Here is a 12,771-nt window from a genome sequence, read left to right as displayed (position 1 = left end):
CTTCTACTATGCTTGTAGCAGCATCATTTCCGTAACTCACCTCAACCTTCCCCGATAGTCTAGTGGCTAGCGCGGGTACCTTCGGTGCTCCTGGTCCTGGATTCGATTCCCAGTGCATAAATGTGAGACGTTAAACTAAAAAAAAAAAAACGTTCTTTTTCTCGTAACTGGCCTCGCCTTCTGACTGTCATGGAAATGATTCTATAAGCGTAGAAGTTATAGGATTTCAGCAGTGTCTTTAAGAAAATGTGTTTTTGTTAACCAATGAAGAAGAAAGCCATTAGGTAAAGACTCGATTTAAATACTCGAAGGTTACGCCCTCTGACAGCTTATTTTGATGCCAGATTGCTTAAATAGGCATCAAAATAATTACGATTTAAATTTAAAAAAATGGAACATACGTTAGGTACGTTGAGTTAATATCTTATTTATAGACATTGGTGTTCAAAATGAATGCTTTAACATAGGTATATCTTAACCTTTTTACTGTACGAAAAATCAATATTGAAACCGGAAATGATAGGAATTTCTAGTACTTTTGGTTTCAAAAAAGTGAGAATATCATAGGTTAAACCTGTAGACTTTCTGCAAAACTTCCGATACTTATTCATAGCATAGTCTGGAAATCTAAAAATTGACTATGTGTTGATGTTTAAATCTATCCTAAAATGGAATATTGTTCACCTATCCGGACAATGGCAGTTGCTACAAAACTATCTCGGTTAATCTCAGTTCTAAATTTCTTCCTTGCAACGGTACGTTTTAGAGTACCTCGTGCACGTGTGACGACAAAACACGAACTGTTTCAAACACTAAGTATTCAACTGCCTGACACTCGTCATAAAATCAGTGACCTCCAAATATCTGTATAAACTCACACACGGTCAACTCAGGTCCGAAACACTATTTTCAGAGTTGTATTTTCGAATTCCGTATTTTTTCCCCCATAAGTAGAAGCTTTGCTTGGTATATAATTAAACACAAACAAACTATTTGCTGAGCAAAATAATATATTCACATTAAAAACTACATACGTGTGAGAGTTTCGCCAACTGACACTTTGGTTTCATCAGATGAAACCAAAGTGTTAGTTGACGAAACTGTCACACGTAGGGTTGCCAGATTTGTAAAACCAGAAAGAAGGACACTTTGACTTTAAAATATGACTAAAAAATTTGCTTTTACCCAGTGTTCGAAGTGGAAAAAGAGCAGAGGCGGTATGTTTTGTTATGATTTTGCTCCAACATATCGGCTATTTACACACTGCCTTGATGATTGAAAAACCAGAGACGGTATGTCATAATTACTGAAAAACCAGAGGCGATATGGCATACTACCGCATACTGCATCACTTCAACCACTGCTTTTATCGAAACTTAAGTTTGCTTCCAGATTATATCAAACAGCACATTTTAACCCTTCTCAGGGCAAGACATTTTTGTAGTGTAGACGGGCAACCGGGGCCTGTCAGGCCCAGTATATATTTTAAGTGCAGAACACGTAAAATTCAATGTATATTGTCACATACTATTTCGACTAAAAGCTACAATAGCCACGTGCTCAATATATAATTATGTGAACATTTGATCTAGTATTTCACAGGAATTTCACTAAAGATATACGAGGCTTCCTAGGCCCCGGTTGCCCGGTTACGTCAGGAAAATGTTTTCAACTTTTAAAAAAAATAATCCATTAGTTTTATCAACTCGATATGTTCATGATTTTAACTTTGACTAAGGATAGAAGAATTCAGAATTTTATGTAATCGAAATATGTATGGTTATTGAGAAATTCCAAGAAAATGAAGCTACTGGGCCTAGGAGGCCCCGGTTCCCCGGATAAGGGTTAAAGAAAAAGAAAAAATAATACAGAAATTAATACATTATTAAAGTAAATAAATACAGTAATAAACCATTAAAGTAAAGTAATACAATTCGGTAGTAGTAATTTTTCCACTTTCATGAGAAAACTTTTTAGGAAAAAATGTCTCCAAATTCTTCTATGTTGAATCATTGTTCACCTTTAAATTATGTTTAGTTGTCTCCGTATGTTTAAAAGGTCACCCTTTCCTTTGTTGGAAATCTCATTGTCACAATAACAAATAGTACAATATGCATAACCATTACCTTTTGCACTTTTCCGTACACATGGGAATTCATTTTCAAAATAATTACAACCTCTTTACGTCATATCGTCAAATTCTTTCCGTTAATATTCGATTTCTTGAGCATAAAAATTACATGACAAAGTTGATCATAATCTTCTTCCTTTCTCGTTATTACAAACATAGGACTAAAATTATATTCTGGATCACAGTTCATAGACGCACTTGAGCGACAATTACAGGTTTTCGGATCAAAGCGAAACTGTTTACGTAAATTAATCATCAATCAATATTTTATACAAACAAATGACAAGTGACAATCGATATTGTTTCAATGTTGTCACTACTTATTTGAAAAATATTCATTGGATTCACCGTACTATAGTGCCCCACGATCAAGTATTTAATAAAGTCATGCTACTAATAACTTATTTATAATATCTTCATTCTAGCAATATTTTATGCATCTTGAAACTTTGTTGACTTGTTTAATTAATTAGTCTCCACACTCGAAAAGGAGGACAAAAGCGCGTGGGGCTTGGGTACATATAACTCTGCACTACGTCATTTTAGTGAATAAATCCTAGTCAGCTATTGTCAACCTTTCTTGTTATTCTAAGATGTTATTATTATTATTATTATTATTATTATTATTATTATTATTATTATTATTATTATTATTATTATTATTATTATTATTATTATTATTATGTTATGTTATCATCTCTTAGATCAGTTAAGACCCCCGCTTGGCGTAGTGGCTAGCACGCTTGCCTTTGGTGTGCATGGTCCCAGTGGATTTACAGTTGAACGAAATAAGTGGTTCGGATTTCACTATAATCAGTAGGCCCACGTCTCCCTTAGCTGCCCAGACATAAACGTGGGACGTTAAACTCAAACAAAAAAAATCATAGATTTGTTTGAATAGAATAGAATAGAATAGAATATTTATTGTCATTAAACAACATTTGTTGCAATAGACATTGTCAGCATATAAATAAATATATACAAAAAAAGAAAGAAAAAAGTTACAATTTACACTTGGCTTCAAATTCGTTGATACTATAAATAGAATTACTTACAAGAAAAGATTTACAATGTCTTTTGAAATCATTATCACACATCATTCGTATATGCACTGGCAATGTATTATATAGTTTCACTCCTGTATATTTATAACTTCTTTGTGATATACTTAGCCTAATATAAGGCGTATTTAAGTCATCTTTATGTCTAGTATTATATGAATGGATATTGTTACGATAACCTAAACTGCTCTCATTTTCTTTAACGTACATAAGACAACTATAAATATATATAGAGGGAACTGTCATAATTTGTAAATCCGTAAAATATTGTCTACACGATACACCATCAGTTAAACCTTTTATTGCTCTTATGGCTTTTTTCTGCCATTTAAAGGCAGTCTGGGCACCTGGTGAATTTCCCCACAATATTATTCCATACTGTAGATGAGAATGAAAAAAGGCATAGTATGCTGCAAGAAGCATTGTTTGTGTGACTGTTGCTTTCAGTTTACGTAATAAAAATAGCACTCTAGATAATTTCCTGCATAAATTTTCAGTATGTTCACTCCAGTTTAATTTCGGATCTAGATGGATTCCCAGTAGTTTTACGGAATGGTGCATATCCAGTGTAAACTGGCATTCAGCTATATCTGAAATTGTGTTCGTAAATAAATAAATAAAATCAATTTTTATAGCCTTTCAATTTGTTTTATGATTCATATTTTTATGCTTTATTTTTCCTTAGGGTGACTACAATATAATTCTACCAGACTGGCATCAAGGGGCTAAAGGAAATTATGTTCAAGCATCTACTAATACAGAATTAGTAGGGAGACAGATGGCCCATCTGATTCAGTTATTGATTAAAGCAGGTGCTAATCCAAAAGATTTCCATCTGATTGGAACGAGTCTGGGAGCCCATATTTCCGGATTTGCTGGTGAAGCTTTGATAAGTAAAGGAATCAAACTGGGTAAAATCACCGGTAAGTAAAATTAGGATTACACACACAAAAAAAAAAGTTTTCGATTTTCAGCAAGTATGTCTTCAAATCAATTATGGTGTAATATGCCCAAGTACATAATCAACAGTAACGTTACAAGTACATAATCAAGAATAATGTTACAAATAAATAATGAACAGTAACGTTACAAGTACATAATCAAGAGTAATGTTACAAGTACATAATCAAGAGTAATGTTACAAGTACACAATCAACAGTAACGTTACAAGCACATAATCAACAGTAATGTTAAGTCATAAACATGTATGCAGTTCAAAAGATTAAAAATTATCATATAGTGAAGTCTGGAAGTTAATATTTACAAAATGTATTGTTATATGTTTGTATCTAAATTAGAATAATGGAAAATTGTGTTGCTGTTCAAAGCTAAATATCAATATCCTGTATACATAGAATGTTTTCTGATGTATCCAGTTCATACGTTCACTTTGTAAATGATCTGTATGATAAAGGATGAAAATAAATACAATACAATACATTTAATACTGAAAATTACCTTTTGTTTCCAATTGAAATGTGTCCCGTTTTAACAGAAGATCACAGAACTTTATATACAACTAGCTAGAATTGCGCTCTCTACACAGAGCATCATTCACATATGAGCATGAATCTCCTTATAATTCCTCACATCTGTACATATATCCATTTACAGACACAAGTGAAACACATCTTGATAAAAATCGGCAAAGGGTACCCATACAATGGAGATTTTTTCGATTATTTTTTCAATATCTCGCACCGTTTGCAAGATTTGAGCCTACTTCCGGTTAGAGGTTCTAATTCATGTATGATCAGTGTTTTCTTTCTTCTTGCATGCAGTATGTAATAAGAAAACATTACACACACAATTAATTATAATGTCAGTAATATACGTATGGTGTTCATTGGGCAAAACACTCCAAACAATAAAGATTCATCTTAGACTGGAGAAATGGTTATCCTTCGTTTTTCATGATCATTTGGGCATGAAACAAACGCTTGAGAGATATATTACTTCTGCATACAATTATATGGTGTTGAAATGTTTAACTTGTAGGACATTTTTTTTTTTTTAATTCCAACACTTTCAGTGTACCCCTGAAACATGTAATAAAGAAATAACAGCAATCTTTTTAAAATATTCAATTGGAACTGAACGATCTACACAAAATTTGCAGTCGATCAGTGAAAACGGCATTTTTCTAGACCATATAGTTCCCGAGAACTCACTGTCCAAAGGATTGGCCATAAGCATATAAACTTCTCTTGACCACAAACATATAAACCTCTTTCCAGGAAAGTTACATCAATAAACATTATATATATATATATATATATTTGTCACTATCAGCCAAGTGAAGAAATCTTACATCATGTTACAAATACTCCTAACAAAAAAAGTAGAACATTATCATGTAGGTTTTCTTCTCTTAGGTTGTAGTGTGACAATTGTAGCTTTCGCCGATATGTCTGCCCTCAAGAACCTCCACTGGTTAAGCGTATACTATGATACCTTGGAGGCAGATCTCAGGCTTGCTGAGGTTAAAAAGTATCTTACGTGTGCTGCTATTGATCTTAACAGAAAATTCGTAGTGGCGAAAGCAATTTCATAAACATGATTTAAAACCTGATATATATATGAATATTAAATTTTGTGAAAAAGTGTAAAAAAAAAAAAAAAGAAAAAAAGAAAAGAAAATAAGCTACCTAGACAAAATGTTGTTTATGATGGTATTGTCTACTTGAAATTTCTTAACTTATGCTTACAGAATATCTCAACATGAATCTTCATTACTTCACTTCGCATGTTGCCTAATCGGTACGTAGGTAGCCGAATTTTCCTAGATAATTTATGTGAAGAGCTGCATAAAAAACTTTAAAATGAGAAAAACAAAAGTGAGAAAAAACAAAAGAGGATAAGTTACAATTCTGTTTACTGCAATGCTACCTCATTGTAGTCAAATTTATATGAACAAGAGGAAGATAGGAAAAGAAAAATCGAAAAGTATAAGTTATAATTCTGTTTCCTTTAATTTTATCTTGCCATAAACACACAGCTTTTCTCAAAGAAAAATAACATTCTTTGTTTTGAAAAGATAGTAAGTTATATTTTGGAAACATACAGCCTCACTTGCTTGTAAAATTGTATTCTCGTTTTAATATTCTGGTTTGGAAAAAAAAAAGTAAAGATAGAAGATTCATTTTCAAAAAAAAAATCCGATTTTTAAATAAGCACACACGAGTTTTCATGAAAAAGTGTGAAATTATGAGTTTGTATGACTATAAAATTCTGTGATTGAAATTTTAAACAAAAATCGGTTTATGGCTAGATTTGTGATTGAAAGAACAATGTAGTGATGAAAATTACTTTTGTATTTTCGATTGTCTATATGTTATTGCCAGAAGATACTTGATTATTAGTACACACATATGTATATACAGAGTGTTTCAAAATAACACCGACAACGTTAGGGAGGTGATTCCTGACACCACGATAAGATAAAAAGTATAGACCAAAGTGGGTGCACAAATGCTTAATTTCGGAGATATAGGCTGCCGAAAACATGAAAAAATGAACTTTAAAGGTCCATAGCTTCAATACTATAGAACCTACCGTAATCGGGTCAAGACTTCACTTAGGAACTAATAACCGCCCTATGCAAATATCCATGTTTCAGAATCCTGCGGTATTTCCACAAACAATTTTTATAGAGGTAGTTGGTGAGTACTTCAAATTGTATGCCAGTAGCCAAACTTCATCTATAAAAATTTGTTGCAGAAGTACTTTAGAATTCTGAAACATGGATATTTGGATAGGGAACATACCAGTTCCTAAGTGAAGGCTTGACCCAACTACAGTAGGCTTCATATTTTTGGAGCTATGGACATTTAAAGTTCGCTTTTTCAAGTTTTCGGCAGGCTATAACTCCGAAAGGAAGCATTTGTGCATCCAGGTTGGTCTATACCTTTTATCTTATCTTGGTGTCAGGAATCACCTCCAAAGGTTGTCGGTGTTGTTTAGAAACACCCTGTATATAAGAAAAAAAGAAAAACTGATCCATCTTTCTTTCAAATGTTTGACATGTGTAATAAGTGAGTAAAGTGGGAAAAACTCTAATCAAGTGTAGGTGGGTCAAGCCTACAATATAAAGACAGTGTACGCTAGTCTAGGTTAAGAATATCAGCCAGTTTTTCTATTGAAGATGGATTGTGCAAAAACTCAGGCCACACTCTGGATTTTGATTGAGCATCTTCTAAGCTGCTAATGAGGACAAATGTTTACTATGTGAGTTGTGAACATTCAAAAATTAGAATAGAGTCTGCAAGAAATATAAATGTTCCTCCACTTATCATTTACAGTGTAGATTTGAATGTAATTTATTCCCAAAGAAATTTTAAAATCTGTATCCTTAAAAAAAAAAAAAAAAAAAAAAAAAAAAAAAGTTTTGGACTAGGTTGTACTTCTTAGAAACATTGAAAAAATAAATGAAATGTTGTTTGCATTATTACACTCAATAGCTACAAAATTTACTAATTTACAACAGTGATTGGCAATGTATAATGCACTGTGGAACAGAATAAAATAAGAACTATACTTAAGGATATTTTCAATTTTCCTTGCCCCTCCGCTGAGGCGATATTTCCGCTGGATGTGGGTGATTCATACATTTTTCTTTTGAATCTTTCTTATATTCTGATTCTTGTTTCATATGTTTAAACCAACTATAAGACCTGAGCTACGACTATTTGATAATAAGTGTATATAATAAAATTCTTCTAACAATGTCATTACCTTGTATAATTTGCCTGGTAACCATCAGGGGAAAAAAGAACATATTGTCACAGTTAAAAGTTAAGTCCTCATTCATGTATATTGTGATGGCCAGCTGTATTGTTCCTATTACACATGAAGTTAAAAAAATCACATATTTTTCATTTTTATTTATAGACCAGGTTCGAAATATGCAAGCGGGCCATAGTTTGGCCATCTCTGATTTTCAGTATCCAATGATTTTAACAAATTTCGCATTGTTGACCAATATATCATAAATCAGTGTATACATAGAATTAACAATACAATAATGAGAAATTTCCTAAAAATTCCAACTGTCTTAAATTATAGCATTTTTGTAAGCATCAATAAAATTACATTGTTACATTTTAATATGTTGCAGTGTTAAAATATTGATGATATGAGTAAGTTGTAAAATTTTAAGCAGTAAAAAAGTAAAGTCATTATATTTTTAAGTTTTTGTTCAATTCCTTGTATAATTTGGTGAATACCAAAAAGTTTCGTAACTTGACGAATGTTGTTAGTACCAAAAACCTTTTGTTATTTTCAGTATTTCGTTAATATCAGAAAATTACGTTACTTGTAGTATTTCGTTACTTCTATCATTTTGTAAATACCAGAAAGTTACGTTATTACATTTTAATATTATCTTTTATTTGTGCAGCATTTTGTAAATGTCTATAGTATTATTTTTGCAGTATTGAGTATTCGAACTACTGAAACATTATGTTGTTACGCTTTAGTGTTTTATTTTTTGTAATATTTTAAGAAAATTTGAAATTAACGCTGTAAACGCTTTAAATGTGATAGAAGACGACACTGAATCGGGGAGAGTGTCTACAGACGCGTTTAATAATAATAATAAAAAAGATTTCTCCATCCTCCCACATGGACTGCATTTAAGGCATTGATAGATTCACGGGGTCACCAGTAGACAACCATCCTCTTCCCCTAGGACTACACTTTTATAGGTCTATATATAAAATATTGCACTATTTTGTTTTGATTTGATGTCAAACTTCATATTTCAAGACTATACTAATCGCTCAGAAAGCAACTCAAAGGACTCTTTTTTATTTTTATTTATTTATTTATTTATTTTGTGCAGTAGAAGCACGCCGCATTAAAAATGTTAATAAGTTTTCTTAACCATAATCACAGGAAAATGCAAGAGGGAGCATTTCAGAATTTTTTACTTAGAAAAAAAATTAATAAATAAAGGAAATTTATGACTACACCAGTAAAATAACTACCTTTCTACGTACTTTATTACTTCAATGTGTAATATGTAATATCTGCGTTAATTTAGTCGGCATCTATCCCAGGGCATGAAAAACCAATTACGTTGTACATCTTTACATTTACTTTATATTTGTATTATATGTTAAATTTCTTGAAGTATTTCATTAATACCAGAAAGTTACGTTATTTGCAGTATTTCGTTATTACCTAAAAGTTCCGTTACTTGCAGCATTTTGTAAATGCCTGGAAGTTACGTTACTTGGAGCACTTACAGATAACCTTTTATATTTTTAAATCAGAACAAGCAGTTTTATTGTACATATTTCATAATAGTGCGCAATTTCTTATAAATACTTGGGTTTTGGCTTCAACTTTTTATTTATTTGTTTATTTATTTATTTTTTATTTATTTATTTTTTTTTTTTTTACTAAAATTAATGTTGGATATAGCTAGATAATTTCATAGATTTGTTTGGCAACTTAGATTGAATTTGTTAATATTTGGAACTAACAGTATATTTTAACATACTTATAATGTGCAAGCAAGAGGTTTTAATATTTTGGGATGTTTTACCACTGTTTGTTTATTGGCTAAACAGAATCGTGATGAAATGAAAAGCAAATCATTGAGCTGTTAAATGTATATTTGTAATAAATTGAATTTAATTTGTGTAAGGTGTTGGTGTAGCAAGTTTGTCAGATATTGTTTTAGGTGTCAGTGTTAGGCTTTAGAATGTTTTAGGTAGGTTGTGGTTGAAAGACACATACTTTCATGCTTTTTTTTTTTTTTTTTTAAGAATGAGAGAAAACGTAATTTGCTTTATCATTTTTTTTTTTTTTTTTTTTTTTTTGAGTAATAAACTTAGAATTTTGGTAGAATGATGGTTACAATGAATGTACTTGTATTTGATGAAATTATTTTTAAATACAATTTTTGAATGTTAATGAAAATAACTTTTGAGTTAGTGAAACAGCTACTGAGTTTGGCATTTGTATTTTTAAAAACAACGTAAATTTTTTAACGTAGTTTTGAATAACTTTTTTATTACTGTGGGATAAACCATGAAGTAAACTGAAGATTATATACTACTAGAAAGTGTTGAATTGCTGTAATACGATTTTTATAATTGGGTTTGAAATTTTTCACATGCTTTTAAGATTTTTTTTATGAAATTTTGATTAACCAAAAATCTTTTCGATATCATCTGTTTTGATATTACACTAAAATGATATTTTTAATATGCTGTCTGACAATTATGTTGTTGTTAACGAACAGATCGTACAATGTTTTACAATGGCATATCAAAAATAGTTTACAACATCGACTTACAATACCAGACATTTGTTGATAAATTAAAATCTGAAGACTATGGGTTCATAATATATTAAGTTGAAGTTTGTGAAGTTGGAACTCATTTGGGGCTTCGGGAGAGAAGGGATTAAATTGCCTCACCTCTGAGTTTAGGATTTAAATATATACATATATAATAGATATAGATAGATAGATATATATAGATGTAAATAGATAGGTAGATACATAGATAGATATTAATCAATAGAATAATAATATATTAATGAAAAACTAAATATTGCTTGTATCAGAGGACCTTAACCCCCTCCCAATCAAAACCTAAAGTAACGCTGCTGCCATAGTAGTGTACATTTGATTCTAAGGGGAAATATTATTTACTTGAAAAGCATTACTATTATTTTACCTAGGTATACCTTTATTCCTCTCCTTTAGCTGGAAATCATTGGAAATTATGTAACTTAAGAGATTTCTGCCATTGCATATCATAAAATATATGCACAATAAGACACTTTCTAATATACTATTTTATATAAACAGGTCTTGACCCGTCAGGCCCTATGTTTAATGGAGCTAATAACATAGGGTTAGACAAGAAAGATGCTGACTTCGTGGAGGCTATACATACATTTTCAGGTTACCTTTTCTACGGTAAACTGGGCACCGTGAAAAACGTTGGGCATATTGACTACTTTATCAATGGTGGTACCAATCAGCCAGGATGTGAGGGAGATCCATGGAATGCCATAGATGTGTTGGTGTCTGTTAGTAAGTATTGTGTTTTAAAGATTGGCATTATTTTGCACCGTTCTCAAATACTTGTGCTCAGAGTAAATTGCAATCCGTTTTTCCATAATGAAGTGTGTTGTGCCATATTATAGTTTTAATACTTTATTCTTATTTCAGTTCATGGGGCTCAGTGGAAGAGGGTTCACCTCTGCTGCATGGGGTCCTTGGTCCTATCCCAGCTCGCGCCAAGAGAGCTTTGTGGTATACAAACACCGTATGCGTGGGATTTCTCCGGGTTCTCCCACTTCCTTCATTCCACCATTCCATTAACTTCTCATCATCACTGTCTTCTTTAGCCTAGCTGGTATAACCATGGGATGTAAAGCTTAAAGATTTCGTTTCATTTTCATTTCTTTTCATTTCAGTTCATTTATTTTTCAGTAACAAATAACTTATTCTTGTAAGATGATAAACAATTCATTAAGTTATTAATTCGTTAGAAAAAGACTAACTTTCCCAGCATATTCAGTATCTATTCTACGTCTTCCCTTCTCATGCAGTGACGTATTTTGTGGGTTACTGGGCTTACCGGCAGTAGCCCTAGAATATTACAAAATAAGGTTATTCTAATATAAACTAAATTATATTGATAATTTTACACTTTAGTATCTTCTTTCAATGATAGAAGTTTCTGAGAACTGCATGTATTCAGAACGATCTACTAACTTTTTTCGCACGTAGTCTGTCCCGCTATCTTAAGAGGTCTTTGATATGACAACGCAGTAGTTACCATTCTCTAGCTACTACAGCAAGAATCGTATCGGCGTATTCCCTTTCGCTTCACCTCCGTCCACAGCGTACGAACGGGCTGCCAGGTAACAGCAATTTGCTCTGGAGAAATCGGTTTCTTGAGTGTGAGCGAGGAGTAAAAGGAAATTAATGACGAGGCATTTTGGAGGTCTCTGGAAATTGTCTCGGATATCTTGAGCCTCGTTCGGTAGCGGTTTGCGTCAACGCACAAAAATTTTGAGTTTTACAGAATTTTGCCATAGTTGGCATAGCTGTTATAAATACATGTTTCATTATTTGCGTTTCGTTGTCAAGACTCTTACAGACTGAGGCTTCTTCGTTGGCTAATTGCCTATTTCAGTGTTCTTTATTACTCGATTAGCTTCCATTTTCTTTGGTGAGTAGGATTACCCCTATCCAAAGCAAAATGTAGGGTTGCTTCACGGAAAAGAAAAGGTAGAAATATATGATCGTTGTACTATTTGGTCTAGGAATTAATTCGTGCGGGTGGACAAGAGATGGCGCAACGAACGGAGCGTCCCACAGTTCCGTGTATCCACACATGTGTTGCAAACCCCTGTCATCGCGTATCGTTCGTAGTATAGGGCAGTGGATTAAAGCGTCAACAACACCAGTTTGTAGTTAAGTGAACATGGCGCAATTTGTGCCTGATAAAGTGTTTTTGCGGGGTGTCCTGCTGCATTACTTTAACATGCAGAAAAGTGCGACTGAAAGTCATCGTATTTTGGTGGAAGTGTATGGTGACCATGCTCTAG

The 12,771-nt window shown here is 32.4% G+C and overlaps 1 protein-coding gene across 1 annotated transcript in view; it reads left to right on the top strand.

Moving 5' to 3' along the window:
• LOC145672948 (pancreatic lipase-related protein 2-like) overlaps nt 1-12,771 on the top strand; it is a 90,129-nt gene that overhangs the window by 52,335 nt on the left and 25,023 nt on the right. Inside the window, exons 4-5 of the mRNA XM_081742198.1 lie at nt 3,878-4,115; nt 11,018-11,245. Of these exons, the coding sequence (XP_081598324.1) occupies nt 3,878-4,115; nt 11,018-11,245 (466 nt within the window). The remainder of the gene's footprint in view (nt 1-3,877; nt 4,116-11,017; nt 11,246-12,771) is intronic.

This window comes from Thermobia domestica, chromosome 16 (assembly GCF_964235325.1).
Source record: "Thermobia domestica chromosome 16, izTheDome1.hap1.1, whole genome shotgun sequence".
NCBI classification, from domain to species: Eukaryota; Metazoa; Arthropoda; class Insecta; order Zygentoma; family Lepismatidae; genus Thermobia; species Thermobia domestica.
The sequence above is the reverse complement of the archived record's forward strand: the minus strand, read 5'-3'. Positions and strand labels throughout refer to the sequence as shown.